Raw genomic sequence first — 15,869 nt, forward strand, 5'->3', positions numbered from 1 at the left:
ATATCTCTCTTAGAGACCTCGACGAGGACAGGAAGCCGACGGCTTGTCCAACACTAAACTAAAAAACATAATACAAGATTAATAAAAATATATGTATAATTTGACTTGTAAACGAATAATACTACTTATAATATAAAAAAGTTTACTAAAAGACTCAAAATTGCAATCAACATTTCCATAACATTTATATTTCTAATACCTTCAGCGGGTGAAGAAAAATCCCTAAGGTTAACATGCGCTAGTTATTATAGACTGATCAAGTTAAATGACTGTATGATATCTTTGGGAATATAAAAGTTCAACTTCCTATTATGGATGAGTTGAAATATTGCGACAAGTGTGAGGTTATATAGTACGAGGATGTTGCTACACCTTCATCCTATCAGGAAGGTTTTCCTGATGGCTGCTCAAGGATTTAATCCTGGAATTAGTTTAACTAAGAAATATGCTAAATTTATGCATTTTCAGCGTTTTTCGACTCATAAGGACCCATTCGTAAGTATGAAAAGGTTTCCAGTGCCACTTAGAGTAGTGGTCATGGAGAAGCGTTTGGGCAATGTTTCTCCTAGAGTAGTGGTCATGGAGAAGCATTTGGGCAATGTTTCTCCTGATGTTCTTGTTGCACGAGCATCTGGGAGTTAGGGAACTGTTGTGGGCTGCAGCCTTGATAAGGTCAGCAATTGGTGTAGGGGGACTTCAATGAGCTAAACAGATTTCCTGTTTCCGTCAATGGAAAACTGTAAACTAAACAATGTAGGCTGTGTAGTATAAAATTGTAGGCCTAGAGATTTGGGAAGTAGGATGGAGAAGGATGCTGCAATGAAGGATGGTAATGTCAGTGACATCACACCTCATAGAGTATACCATATACTATATATAAAAAAACTCAAATTACAATATTTTTTCAGTAGGTTAGTTTAGGGTAAAGTAAGGTAGGATAACATAGGTTAGGTATGTTTAATGAGTAGCATTAATGTAGCACAACTAGACTTGGGACTTTTTTTTAACCCTACTCAATTTGGGATGGAAGCGACAGCTGAGCAGAGAAGTTGAAGAATCTGCATTATGAGAGACCATTGTCTGGATCACTACTTGAGAGACTTTCTACCTAAGACACATTAAAAATATGTGCAGTATAATCCACATTGAGTTAGGAAAACACCTTTTGTCAACTGAAGGTAGTCCCTAAAAATATTGTTCCACTTTGCACCTGAATAAATGTAAGTCTGACGGTTGGTAAATATTCATCCTCACATTTGACAATCTGTCCACTTGAGACAGTTAGGCAGTCCTAGCTTCATTTGGGTACAAGTGACAGGATGAATAACTCAGCGGGTTTCTTTGTATTATTGGGTGGTGTTCATGCTGCTATGGCAGTGTGTTCAGTCACAGGATGAGTGATGCTGCCCTGCAAGCTAGCCTTTTGAGGCAAATTTTTAACGTACTTAAATATAGGGTAATGACCTACCTACAGAGTGGGTAGGCTAGAATCTAATTATTGCTGGAATCTTGCTCACAACAAAGAGAGTTTGTATTTGTTGTAGCACTCATTATAAAAGTTAATTAGATAACGTAATTTTTTTTTTATTTAATTTGACCTATCAAAAGAAACATGCTCTTTATTTTTGTATCTAGCATTACCATTTTATTATTAAAAAGAGTAAAGAACAGTACAGTGAGAGGGAAGAATTTGTATTGTATTAACTAACTTGGTAATAATCAGAATAAGAATACAATATCTTTACAGTACTGTATTTGTAAAAATTATACAGTTCTAATTTTAGAGTTAACTTGAATTATTAACAGTACAGGACCTGGATCATACCTGGGTGAGGTTCTGGGAGTTCTACTACCCAAGACTGTTGGTTGGAGTGGCCTGCAGGCTCACATATCCACCATATATAAACCGTTTGGTCTGGCTCTTCTTGCAGAAATGTGTATTTTTGTATTTAATGTCCACTTTTATTCCAGCCACAAAGTATGTTTAGCATATAGTATATTAAATGATTGTACAGCACACATTGTTGTACAGCAGGGGCCTGGTAGCCTGGTGGATAGCGAGCAGGACTAGTAATTCTGTGGCGCGGGTTCGATTCTCGCACCAGGCAGAAACAAATGGGCAAAGTTTCTTTCACCCTGAATGCCCCTGTTACCTAGCAGTAAACAGGTACCTGGGAGTTAGTCAGCTGTCACGGGCTGCTTCCTGGGGTGTGTGTGTGTGTGTGTGTGGTGTGGAAAAAAAATAGTAAGTAAACAGTTGATTGACAGTTGAGAGGCGGGCCGAAAGAGGAAAGCTCAACCCCTGCAAACACAACTAGGTGAATACGTTTTGGATTTTTAAACAGGGAATCCAGTCTCAGAAGAGTAAACTTGCAGACCATCAGCAGAAGCTAATGAAACGTGGATTGCCCAAACGTTCAAGTATTCCTAATGTTGAGAACATTATTGTTGTGGCCTCAGGAAAGGGCGGAGTTGGCAAGTCAACTACAGCAGGTAATTAGGTTTTTTTTTTTTACTTAAAATAACTGCTTAACACTAATAATAGAATTAAAATATTTTAAATGAGATTGCTTGTAGTTGTATGTATACTGTTGTGTTAATCAGTTCTTTTGATATTAAAATAAGTTGTCATTGGTGGAATGCTTATGCTGCCATATTATACATAGTCATGTATGGTTTAAATACAGTACAATAGACAGTAATGATGACATTAATATAATGTTATTTATTGGCAGTAAACTTAGCTGTAGCCATGTCCAAAGTAGATGGGCAAGGTGAGGTGGGCCTACTCGATATGGATGTTTTTGGTCCATCAATTCCTCGAATGATGAATCTTTCAGCATCTCCAGAATTAGACAAAGGTGAGTAATAATACTGAGGTTCAGCAGGATTATTTTTTTTCACTGAAGTATAATTCTTGATATACTATGGTACTGTATTGATCGTTATACTGTATATGATTTATTATTAATTATCATGGCTTTTCTGTGGAGAGCCCCTCTGGCTCCCCAGAGCTATACCGAGCTGATGTGTATATATTAGACCGTGGCAGCAGTCAATCGATGGAGTTCTAGGCCTACTGGGGACCACTTACCAGAACCTGGGGCCCCCCTCGGAGAGGCACGAGGAGCAAAGGCCTATAGACAGCTCTATGTAGTTGGAAGCAGTCTATGTCTGCCATCTACCAGGTCAGGCACCCAGAAGGGTAGGAATCTCAAAACAAACTACAGCTGGTTAAACATTGCAAACCAAAAGCCGAACGAGTACATAGAACTCCTCAATCTGAAAACAAGCAAACAAGCATGACGTCACAACAGCTACCGTGCCGCTTTCTGCGGCACGTTAAACTTTTCCCTCCCCGGGAGTAGGAAAGGGGGGATGCCAGAACTCCTGGGCCGGCCACCCATCCCTAGTTCTGAGGCTGTTGTGTTTGGTGGCAGTTGATCGACTCTGGCTCCAATCCTTGAGCAGTGCTGTTCCTTGTAGTGTTGTGCTGTGGACCATTTCAGGACTGTCATCTTATGCCGAATACTGTCGCCTCCTATCGTGCGGCGCTGGCGGAGCTGCTCCAGCTTGCGTTCGGTATTAATGTTACGTCTTCTCTGTTCCGCAAGCTGTCTCATGCATTGTTTCACCTCCAGCCTGCTCATGCATCACCTGAGCCGTCCTGCTCTTTGGACCGGGTGCTCTCTTTTCTCTCTTCTCCGCAGTTTGTTGTGGCCCCTTCGGTTCAGGACTGTTTTTCTAAAACTCTTTTCCTGTTGGCATTGGCCTCTGGGGGTTGGGTCGGGGAGCTTCATGCTCTCCTCTGATGCAGGAGTTTCTGCTTTTTTGGTCCTGGTGGTAGGTTTGTTTGATTGCAGGTGTCTCCTTGTCTGGCAAGGAATGAGACTGCTGCTTTCTGGAGGGATCCTTAGGATGTTGATGCTTGGTTGGTCAGGACGGGGGTGCATCATGCGTTGTGTCTGGTTGCAGCTCTCTTTCGTTATTTGCGCACCATGGTTTCGGTGACCAGGGATGTGCTTTGGGTTGACCCGATTTCCCTCCTATGTTCCCGAGCTCGGGTCTCCCAGGTCGTCCGTAGGGTTATTAAGTCTAGCCAGCTTGCGGTGTATCCTCGTGCCCACGACGTTCGTAAGTTTTTCTGCTTTGGCTGCCGTCTTTGGCAACATGTCTTGGGATGACATTCGGGAAACAGGGTTTTTGGAGGTTGAACAAGTTCCGCTTGCTACCTTGTCACTGTCCCTGGGACTAGTAGCGCCTGCGTTGCATTGGATTGGCAGTTGCAGCCAATTGTCTCGACTTCGCGTTAGGGAGTGAGGACTGACTGCCTCCCGGGTAAGTCCCTGTGTTTTTCCTTGTCTTTGGGTAGCTGGCTCCAGGGAGCCAACCGGGCATCCCCCCAAAATCCAGCATTAAGTGTAATGAAACGCCATTTTCTGGGTGAGTCCCAGAGGCTTCCCAGCATTCCTTCCTCCGGTCGTCAGTGTTTTTCACGTGTTTTGACATCCAGCCTAAGAAATGAAGGGGCGATTGCTGGCATGAGGGTCTGGGGCTCCCCCCTTCCCCCTCCCAAGGAGGAGGGGGGGGGTTGCACAGACAGCGGAGCGGCAACGTAATGATGTCATGCTTGTTTTTGCTAATTTTCGTTTGGGGAGTTCTGTCCACGCGTTCAGTTTTTGGTAGCAATATTTTCACTAAAATAGGGGTTTGTTTTGGGGGTGCCTACCTTTCTGGGTGCCAGACCCGGTCAATGGCAGACATAGAATGCTCCCAACCACATGGGGGTACCTATAGGCCATTGCTCCTCATACCTCTCTGAGGGGGGCCCAGGTTCTGGCTCGTGGTCCCCGGTTGGCAAGAACTTCATGCACATTGACTGATGCCAGAAAGCTAATACAGTATATCCTAATCAGCCTGGATAGCTCCGGGACTTGCCCAGAAAATGGTGTTTCATTACATTCAATGCTTTATTTTGACAATCAAGTTATATAATATGCCCTCTTTTTTTTCAGATGATAATATGATTCCCTTAACAAACTACGGAATTCAGTGGTGAGGAAGCATGATTTCAAGCACAGTAATTACCTAGGCTTTGCTATCAGATATTGCATAGTATGGAAAAGTTAAATCAGATATGCATCTGATTTTTAATGTCATTTAAATTAAGGAGATTTATTCTCAGGAGAAAAAACATCTTTAAACAAAATTAAATAACACTATTCTGCTTATGTTGCTGGATCACATTTTTGTTTAAATTTATTGTCAGTTCATGTTGATGGTGTCTGAGCAGGGCCCACTCAGTTGCTCCCTGAGCCAAAAGCCAAGGTTCACACAGGACATTGAAGAGATGCCAAGCTCTTGTCACTCATTGCCCCACCATGACAAGGAACTTTACAAATAGTGTTGCTACACAACTGAGAGGTGGAGACTCCTCTCCACTCCTCAGTTGTGGAGTGGAGAGGAGGGGAGATTTCTCCATCCACTACCATAGTATCAGCTCATGAAACGAATCACTCAACATCCCCTTCAAATAATAATAGGGGACATGAAAACAGACACTTATTATTCTGCTAACTGATGGTTACTGAGTAACCCACCACCTCATTACCATCAGGTGGCAGCACCAGCTACACAAGAGGGTTTGAGGTGCTGACTTCCCTCATTATTCACCTGGAGTCCACTGGCAAAGGTTCCAGCTCTGCAGAGGCTGAATCCTTTCAGTTGACTAACTTTTCCTAGTATTCACCTAGTTATGCTTGTGAGGGTTGAGCTTCTGCTTTTTGGTCCTGCCTCTCAACCAGCAATTAACTGGTGTACAGGTTCCTGAGCCTATTGGGCTCAGTCATATCTACATTTGAAACTTATGTATGGAGTCTGCCTCCATCACATCACTTCATAATGCATTCCATTTACTAACTACTCTGACACTGAAAAGATTCTTTCTAATGTTTCTGTGGCTCATTTGGGTACTAAGTTTCTACCTGTGTTCCCTTGTTCACATACCATCCCATGCTAAATAATTAGGCTTTGTCTACCTTGTGAATTTCTCTGAGAATCATGTAGGTAATCATGTCTCCTCCATCTCCTCTGTCTTATAGAGATGAGAGGTATAATTCCAATAGTCTTTCAACATAGCTCATACCCCTCAGCTCTGGTATTAGTCCGGTGGCATATCTCTGAACTTTCTCTAACTTCGTCTTGTGCTTGACTAGGTATGGACTCCATGCTGGAGCTGCATACTCTAGGATTGGTCTGATATATTTGGTATACAAAGTCCTGAATGATTCCTTACACAAGTTTCTAATGACAGTTCTTTTGTTGGGCAGTTGAGCATATGCTGCTGCTGATATCTTCTTGATGTGGGCTTCAGGGGACATGTCCGGTGTGATGTCAACCCCAAATCTTTCTCTCCTGATTCTTGAAAGATTTCATTTCCCAAATAGTATCTTGTATCTGGCCTCCTGCTCCTTACACCTATTTTCAACACATTACAACTTGAAGTAGTCTAGTAGTCATTTGTTGGACCATTCCTTGAGTTTGCCCAGGTTATCCTGAAGTCTCTTGCTTTCCTCCTGTCTTAATTCTTCTCATAATTTTTGCATCATCAGAAAACATTGAGAGGCATGAATCTACACCCTCTGTGAGATCATTAACATATTACAGAAACAGGATAGGTCCAAGTACAGAACCCTGTGGACTCTCCTGGTAATATTTCGCCATTTTGAAGACTTCCCTTACAGTAATTCAGTTTTCTGTTGCTTAGGTACTCCCCTTATTGCTTCATTCAAGTTGTCAGACATTTTCTCATTAAAGTCTGTCTCATGCTCATTTGAAGGCTACTTGGTTACTCATGTTTTGTTAGATCTTGTCCTCACCTCGGTTCCAAATGTTACCAATGTTTGATAATTTGACATAGCAAGCTGTCTTCTTGTTGGCTTTGGTCAGAAGGTTTTTGAATTGGGAGTTCCTTGCTTTGCTGCAATATTTAGGTTCCTTGGGTTTTGATCCCAGTGATAAATTTGCCTTCTGACTAAGAATGAGGCATTGATATTTTGTTACAACCCTGCAGTATTGTGGTGCAGGTTTGGCTGTTGTTCCTTGACCCTGGCTATGGGTCATTACATTGGCAAGGTTCATGCTTTTCTTTGATGCCCTTAATTTATCCCTTTTGGTCAGCAGAATGCTTGTGTGTGTGTGTGCACCCAAATTGTTCATTGGTACAGGCTTGGGTTGTTTGGCTATCATTCTTTCTTTACCCAGTTGCTGCAATATGCCATTACCTTTTGGCATTCAGTCACTTTTCCTCTTAGTCACTGTTCTTCATCCCCCCCCCATACTATGGTACTTTGTGCTAAGGTGAGGCTCTCCCAGTTCCTTTGTGTAATCTTCATTAGTTGGCCACAGGTTTATCTTCATGCCATGATGTTTATCACACTAAAAGCACTATTTTTCTGCTCTGTCCTATGTTGAGATCAAGGCTCAAGGGTTCTGGATGTTAGTATTCTGCAGTTAGTTAAACTGCATGTTAGCATTCCAGTATTTCCAAAGATTTTTTGCCTTGCAGCAGTGGTGTGTGTGTGTAGTGCTTACATAGCAGTCTTCTTAATGATTATCTCGTCAGGTGAGGGGTCTTGGTACCTGCATTATTTGGATCTCTTGAGGAGGTGGATCACATTTTTCCCTTCACCTCCTGGCACTAGCGACTAGAAGTGTACTTTGGCAGTTCATTTGATGCCGAGTTGCATTTGGAATGGTTTTATGAGTAAATATATGATCCTTCTAAAGAACACTCTGGGTCATGAAATATTGACTTGCCCCGACTGTACATAATCTTGTCCAAGGGAATATAGGAGCAACAGAGTGCCTTTCTCAGATTTAATATATAGCTGGAGTATATATATATATAATGAGTAAAGCGTTTATGAACAGCATGTCAATGGGGTTCTTGGTAGAAGAGAAAGCAGCAGTTGTGTGGCGAGGGCCCATGGTAATGTCAGCAGTTCAGAGGCTGCTGCTACGGACGGCATGGGGTCACCTTAAGTACCTGGTGCTCGACCTGCCACCAGGAACTGGTGACACTCAACTCTCTATATCTCAGCTAGTGGCTGTTACAGGTAGGCAATTGACTGCTTCCACGAATTTCATCTGTGCATGCCATATTTTGAATTTTAATCCCCGTGTTCAGTATGGAAGAAAACTGGAACTTTATTTTTGTACTTGAAAACTTTAAAACTGCCATATTAAATTAAATCAAAATATCTTTTACAAGCAATTTTAATATGATTAGCTTTTATGACTACTGTACTTTCAGTATTTACATTCTCTTTTCTAAAACATATGAAAAAGTACTTTACTGTACTTTTATTTAATTTGCAGAACTGTACCTTATATGTGTGCATGTTTACTAAAGCAATATTCCAACTTTTCCATTTATTCTTGTTTATAGTGTAAGAGCATGACACCTACATTATTTATGAAAAAGCCAAGATGTGCCATATTGTAGAGATGTAGGCAAATATTTCAGTTATGAGATGATCATGGGGAAAATGTTTGGGACAAAAATTGCATGAGCCCAAAGACATATGCAGATACTTGCTGTCAAACAGTTAAATAATGTATGTAGGTGTATTTGCCTTGTAGCATATGTTTTGTTTATGTTTAGAAATTTACAACAAAAATTAAGATTTATGATGTTTCTGGGAGGGATCTTGTGTTAGCTCCCTGTTGTTGGCTGCATGAATAACTCCACCCAGTTTAGTTCAGGCCAGACCATTGTGAGTAATTATAAACCTACTTGGGACCAGAGGTCAAGCCTAACCCACCCCCCTTCCTCTGAAGAGGTGCAGGGAACATGAGGATACTAGATCACTTAGACTAAGAAAAAGCCACCAGAAAGGCGAGTAATTGATTTTTCATAAACCCTAATCGTTTGGAGTTATAGATTTTTGTTGTCTAAATTTGTGCATATTTCAAATGCCATATTGACAAATTGTTTTTACAGTAAACTTTACTGGAAACCTATATTCTAAATGTATGAAATGAAGATCATATGCTATTCTGAAAGCATAATAACACCAAATGAACAATTGGTGATATTTTATATTTTTGCAGCTGATTTCAAAATCTGAAGTTTTCAATATTCAATTTTATTATTATTTTGTATTATCTTGTTTTTCAAGTTACCTCGGTATCATTTAGACAAAGTTGGAGCATGTGCTTAGTAGATTATGCACAAAACATTTGAAAGAGTTTCAGCAAATTTTAAAAGCTGAGCTAAATGTTCCACTTCATATGATGTTTTGTGCAATTTAAGGGTTAAGGCCTGATTTTTTAGGGCTCTCAGAATTTTTGTATAAGCTGAATTAAAGAACAGATTTCATGTACTATATTTGTTATAATTTCTTATTCCAAATATTTTCAGATTCTTGGTCTTAAAACTTTTGATGCCCGACTACATTTGCCAGTTTGACAAATAATTAAATTGTGCTACAATGTTTAACTTTCCAGGAGCTGTTATTGTCTCGACACCCCAGGATATTGCTCTTCTTGATGCACGTAGGGGAGCTGAAATGTTTCGCAAGGTTCAAATACCTGTGCTAGGTCTTGTTGAAAACATGAGTGTATTTTGTTGCCCAAAATGTGGACATCAGGAGCATATATTTGGCAAGGATGGGGTGCATAAAATGGCCAAGGAACTAGGTAAGTGTTATTCCATAATAACTTGGAAATATTAAATTAGACTATTCAGTGCATAAGAGGAATGCAGATTGGCTCTTAAGATAAATCAGAATGAACATGATCATTCAATGCAGTTAAATGTGTTATACTCAAATTCTATGTCAGTTGAAATGTAACCAATCACAGGCACTGAAATTTCAAATGATTCTGATCATCTATGGTAGTGTGAGGCTTATAGCTGTTACAGGGTTTTGCATTTTACAAAGATTGTAAATCGCAAAGTCGAGACCAGGCCAGTCTGGCCTCGACCAGGATGGGCCCAGACCAGGAATTTTCAAGAATATTGATTTGAAGATACAGTACTGTATGCAGCATCAATCAAAAAGACAAACTACAAGATAAGCTGAAGTTTCTGTTTTAATTTGCAGTACTGGTATATTTGTTCTTTATAGTGTGTGTGTGTGTATGTGTGTGTGTGTGTAATTTACCTAAGTGTAGTTACAGGATGAGAGCTACGCTCGTGGTGTCCCGTCTTCCCAGCACTCTTTGTGTGTGTGTGTGTGTGTGTGTGTGTGTGTGTGTGTGTGTGTGTGTGTGTAGAGATTCAAATTATGTTGGTTGTGGAAAAAAATTGCGAATATGTTTACTTTTAGACTTCCCTGGTAAGAATTCTGCTTATCCAGTTAAGGGACCTTTCCATTTAGTTGGGATAAGTGAGCACATACACTATTGTAACATAATTACAAGGAATTTTTTTTTGTTTACTGCAAAGGGTGGATTATGTGACATATAGAAATTATATTTCTGGTTTTGGAAATAAAGTATCAGGATTACAGCATTATTAAAATATTTGTTCACAGGTGTCGATTTGCTTGGGGATGTACCCTTAAATCTCGAGATTCGTCAAGGTGCAGATAAAGGACAACCCATTACAGTTTCCAATCCGGACAGTCCACAGGTAAAATTTTAATGCACTATCGTACTTTAATGTACCGACCCTTAGAGGTGGTTTAGTTCACTCACAAAGCATTTGATATTTTGATATCAGACACGTGGGTTAGGTGACCAGACCTCAGAGTCGAATCGTGGTCAATAACTGGCTGTGATGGGCCCAGACCAGGCTTTATCTTTGACTATCCCTTCACTTCTTCTCCCCTCCTCTATCTCTTCAAAGTCGACCTGCCAAGGGAGTCCCCAGTGATGTCTACCATGTCACCAGGTGTGACCTGTTCCATAGTAATTACTACAGCAGTTTTTGCTCCCCTCCTTCTGGGAGGCCTGAGGCGACATACCTGCTGTCGAGTACGCACATTTCCTGTACTGACAACTACATTTCAGGAACTGTTTGGCCTCACTGCATGGCCCAAATACTTTGATATCTCATGGTGGCAATTCTCGCTCTGATGACCTACATACATAGATGACTTACTGATTTTGTAGATGCTTTGGTGTAACAAATTAAGCTTGTTGTTAAAAGTTATAGAATCCCAGACCATGTGGTTTTGCAAACTTGGAGTGAGAGAGTTTACCCGACTTTGGAAGGGAAGGTCATCTCCCCAGGGATTAAGGGATTAGCAGGTTTAGAAAAATAAAATGGCTGTTTCTCTGGTATTAATTCAACAAGTAATGAATATTTCAATAAATACAGTAATTACACTAATAACCTATCTGGTTTAAGTATATATGTTAGGTAAACATATATATGTTAAGTACAGTATATATGAAGGTAGAGTAAAGATCAAGGTTCGTATACTGTCACAAAGAAAGTGACGTCAGTAGGGAGGGTACTAGTTTCGTCGGGTGTCTACCGTGGATCAAAGGTAAGGCGTCCAACATACCACAACCTCCCATATTATTAATTCATAAAGTATAAATTCAGAGCACTATTCAGTATTGTAATTGGAAATAGCCTTTCCCCAAGTTGCCTATAGAATTACCATCAGTTTCAATAGCAATTCAACCATCCGAGTTGGCCAGTAAAGTAAGATTAGTTTGTACAATTAACCCTACTTGGTAATTAATAACCAGGCGGAGTAATACTAGCTAGCTCAGTGTTGAGGAGAGGAGGCTAGGGCAGTGTGGAGTGAACAGTTGGGAGGTCGCCATCTCACTTCTAGAAGCCAGAACAACATCAGCTGGTGTCTTAGATTACGGTATAGTGCTAAGGGTTTGGCACAGTTAATTCTCCATTTGTGCCTCTTAGGAATATATTTCAGTTAGGGAGTGTTAAAAGATAGGGAGTGCTCGTTTTTTATTTCCATTTTGATGAGCTTTGTTTTAATAAACTTCGTTTAATATTTATGGTGTTTTTTGAGTTTTCCAATAATTACATGTGATTCTCTTTGCCGTGGTCTCCAAGAGTCTGGGTTATTGGGCTAAGTCGGTATTCATATTGCAAGCAAGCCTAGTCCATTTTAAAATCTGATATAGTATCCCCTTGTTTTCTATTGAATTCCACACTTAAAGTTATACCTCCCTTTTCAATTAATTGGGGATAACCCACCCCATGGATTTAATGGTTAATTAATTGGTCCAAACCCCAATTATTAATCTTCAAGATTATGACGGTTTGGTGGTGGCACTTATTCCAACTTTTATCTGGTTATCCATTCCTCCATTCTTACCCTTTGGCAGACTTGTTGGTCTTCTGTTACTGGTAACAAACTGCATACTCTTAAGAGTTGTGTCTCTCCGTGGCCGTCCTCCTACCACCATAACCGGCGATGGGAAACGACTCTGACGAGGTTGCGTATTGGCCATACTTTGTAGTATCTAAGTCGGTCAATCATCTAAGATCACGAGGAGCAGGAAGGACTAAGGGCTGAGAAGTAGGGCTCTGGGGTCTCTAAGTTTAATTAACTAAGGACAGGGTGGTGGACAGAGTAGAGCTATTACCCCGTCCCCGTTAGATTGGTTCAGTGTACTGTACTCCTACTTGGACTGGAACCCGTGTCATCAAGGTCCTCCCCATCTAAGGAGACATTTACTCGCCTAGCTGCTTTCTTGCATGGTGAGGCTCTTAAAGGTGACCTTTATACTTGGCCTTCTTCCTACCACAGTAATAGGCATTTGGAGATGCCCTAACTAGGTTGTGAATTGGTCACACCTGCTCGACTTATGGTCACTTAATAAAACTCCATCCTGCACTCTATCATCTAAACTATGTTGTCTTACTTATTCATGCACCATTTTGCCGATTGCCCTGATTTTTAGGGCGTTTGAGTGTTTCATTTTCCTAACGTCCCTAGGGGTCATTTGTCTCGTTAACAAAGGTATTCACCAAGGATGCTATCACTCTCCTTGAGTGATATTTAGTACCTTTTGAATGTCTTGCGATTTAGAAGGTCCTACATAGTCTTCCTGGCTTGGTACCTCATATGATAGTTCCCTCTCCTTCTAGGTACAGTAATTTGCTTTCCATTTACAATCTTGTCCATAGTTTTTGGAAATTTGCATGTTCATTTATGATTTTGTTCACTAACCTTGCTTCTGTAAATTTTTAACCCATTCATATCATTGTTTTGTTTAACAACATTAATAGCCGTTTGTATAACATTATCGAAGATATTATATGGGGTCTCTATATTATATGATTGTATTGTCAAATTGTTTGATAACCTAACATATCTTAAAATTATCTTTTCAGGCTACAAGCTACAGGAATATAGCAACAAAGGTGATCGAAAATATTTCTGCACTGAAGATACAAATGTAGTTTTTAAATATTGGTTATCTACTTTATTATTTTTTGTAATATATTGGAAATAATGCAAATCTGCATTTATTTTTAATCTCTTATTACATAGTTAATTCTTCTGGTTAGGCACCATTGATGCTTTCCCAAACTAGCCACTAGGAACCTTCCAGACCTTGGGTACCACAACTGCCTTTAACAAATCATGAGCAGCTGCCAGAGACCAGGACCAGGATTCATTAAACATTTATGCAACTACAGTACTTACAAAACCTCTACATCTTTCCTTAATCGTGGTGGCTTTGTTTACATTTATTAGTTTGAGCTTCAAAGCAATGAGATAGATTGTAACAATCTTTGTTTATAAAGTTTCGGAACTTGTAAACTGTTTATATATATTAAAGCTCCCATGATTAAGGAATGATGTACAGACTTTAAAGTTCGTGCATAAATGCTTGACGAATCCTGGCATAGGACCAAAATCTGGCCCTCTCAAGACGGGCATAGGATAGTCTGGGTATAAGAGATGCCCACAGTACCCAAGGAAAAATCTAAATACACATTTGTTATCTAGGTCCAATCACTAGTTAGCACCTGACACACCCCCCCCCCCCCCCCCTACCTACCTGGTATTGACTGCCTTGGTACCTTCTATTTTACTTCGTATCCCTACTACTGTACCTTGCTAAGTATCATCTTGTTGCACCAGAGAAGTCTTCTCTGGTTGCCCGTTTACATTTTATTACAATGGCAGATTAATCTAGTTGGAAGTTAAAATAGAAATTAAAAACATTGTTGTTAGGAGTTTGTGGAGCATAATTGCCACATCAAATAAAATTAATCAGGTTCTAAAGCAGTCAAGGACCAGTTTGATTTCAAAGTCGTTTTCCATTTTACTCGAATAATTCCAGGACAATGATACAACACCTTACAATGGACAGATTTAATGGATAGACAGTACACAACAATGAAAAACATTGTAGCATGAGGTAATAACTATACATTTTAACATTTTCAGGGTACAGTACATTGTTTACAGTGGCTCGGACATGGAAGAACAAAGCTGAGTAGCTTACAGTAAACATGTATACCGATATATATATATTTCACAAATTCCTAGGTTAAATCATTCATGTGTAAAAATACGACCAACTACATGGTGATTGATACCGTATACTGCAGTACTAGCATTCAGTACCCTACAGTTTGAATCATTCACCTCCTGCTCTATTTGTAAATAAAAAATTAAGATTCCTGTCAGATCATTATTTTTGACAATAAGGACTTGTATTATAGTACATGAAAACAGAAGAACCATAGAGGTTTTTTTTTAACTATTCATACAAAGCTAATATGAAGGTAACAAAAAATACAAAATACCATTCAATAATCCAGTAGATTATATCAAAGATATGCCCCCCACCCCAAAAAAAAGCCAATACTTCAGTGTATTCATGCAAACTCATTATGCAAAAACGAGGACGGGTAGTTTATTTTTTATAACTACTGTATATTTAAAATTTAAAGTGCCAAGTACAGTACGGTATATTGCATCATCTGTCACTATTTAAAAGTACAGTACCTAAATATCATTTAGGATGCCAATACAGGAGCAAAAAGACATACAAGTGATGCCAAAAGAATCTGACTAACCAAGGATTTTATTGGTAGATATGATTAAAGAACAGTGGGAAAACAAAATATAATTGTCTTTATAAACCAGGACCTTCTTTATGGTGTGCAATTGTTTGTGGAACATTGCAGTTCTGACAGAAGGTGCAACTCTGTTCCATTAAGTGGCCATAGGTTAATCGTGTGGGAGCCAGTACTGTACATAACCCAACCAAAAACATTTCCTCAGTTCCTGTTTTGATGCCAGAAGAACGGCCACAAAGATGCACATCACAAAGGATTCAAGAGTTCTTAGATATTCACTCTGCCAATAATTTACTAAAGACAAATTTATCCATGTCAAAGAAGTCAAATTCACAGAGGAATTTAATGAGACTGTTTGGGGATAGTGGGAAAGCAAAATTCATGACCATATTTAGAATTGGAACATCAGCCAGATAGATAGATGACTAAGCAAAAAGTGTAATATGGACAAGGTTATGTACCATTAAGTGCACAAGAATTAACCTCATTTGGAAAATACATAACCAAGCCAAGAACATTTCCACACTTCCAAGACATCTACTAAGAGATGAATCTACCTGTAACCAGCTTTCATTCTCTCCCAGGAGCATACATCATAATTCACCTATATATACAGTACAATCCATCAGTTTAGCAGCAGTGCAGTTGCTTTGAACCCTGCAGTTATTAAACATATGACTGGTTAACATAGTATAAAACAATTAAGAAAAACAAATCACCATTTTAAGACACTAATATAGCATTAATCACATAATATAGCATTAATCACAGCAATACCATACACTATTATATATAAAAACACACATATGAAAGACACTCATTCTAGATCTGTAAACAA

At 39.6% G+C, this 15,869-nt stretch overlaps 1 protein-coding gene across 3 annotated transcripts; it reads left to right on the top strand.

Annotated features, from left to right (window-relative positions):
- The first annotated feature begins 185 nt into the window (after positions 1-185).
- Nubpl (NUBP iron-sulfur cluster assembly factor, mitochondrial) lies at positions 186-14,630 on the top strand. Of its 3 annotated transcripts, none has more exons than XR_011231266.1 (9): positions 186-495; positions 2,346-2,493; positions 2,736-2,861; positions 5,016-5,055; positions 7,933-8,117; positions 9,511-9,702; positions 9,948-10,639; positions 13,328-13,357; positions 14,394-14,415. XR_011231266.1 is itself a non-coding variant. In XM_045761929.2 (9 exons), exons 1-9 carry the CDS (start codon positions 361-363, stop codon positions 14,454-14,456), a joined length of 1,017 nt encoding a protein of 338 aa, XP_045617885.1. In that variant the 5' UTR covers positions 188-360; the 3' UTR covers positions 14,457-14,630. The 3 variants fall into 3 exon arrangements, 1 of the variants encoding a protein (XP_045617885.1); XM_045761929.2 differs by having other exon boundaries at positions 188-495; positions 10,542-10,639; positions 14,394-14,630; XR_011231265.1 differs by lacking the exon at positions 14,394-14,415 and having other exon boundaries at positions 13,328-13,465.
- The last annotated feature ends 1,239 nt before the right edge of the window (positions 14,631-15,869 follow it).

The sequence above is a fragment of the Procambarus clarkii genome, chromosome 42 (genome assembly GCF_040958095.1).
Source record: "Procambarus clarkii isolate CNS0578487 chromosome 42, FALCON_Pclarkii_2.0, whole genome shotgun sequence".
NCBI lineage: Eukaryota > Metazoa > Arthropoda > Malacostraca > Decapoda > Cambaridae > Procambarus > Procambarus clarkii.

What these genes read in the sequence shown, in the direction of transcription:
- Nubpl (XM_045761929.2), top strand. Translation starts at nt 361, where the DNA reads ATGTTGCTACACCTTCATCCTATCAGGAAGGTTTTCCTGATGGCTGCT. An exon ending in TCAGCTAGTGGCTGTTACAG is followed by an intron (nt 8,118 to 9,510) that starts GTAGGCAATTGA and finishes TTAACTTTCCAG; the next exon opens with GAGCTGTTATTGTCTCGACA. An exon ending in TAAAATGGCCAAGGAACTAG is followed by an intron (nt 9,703 to 10,541) that starts GTAAGTGTTATT and finishes ATTTGTTCACAG; the next exon opens with GTGTCGATTTGCTTGGGGAT.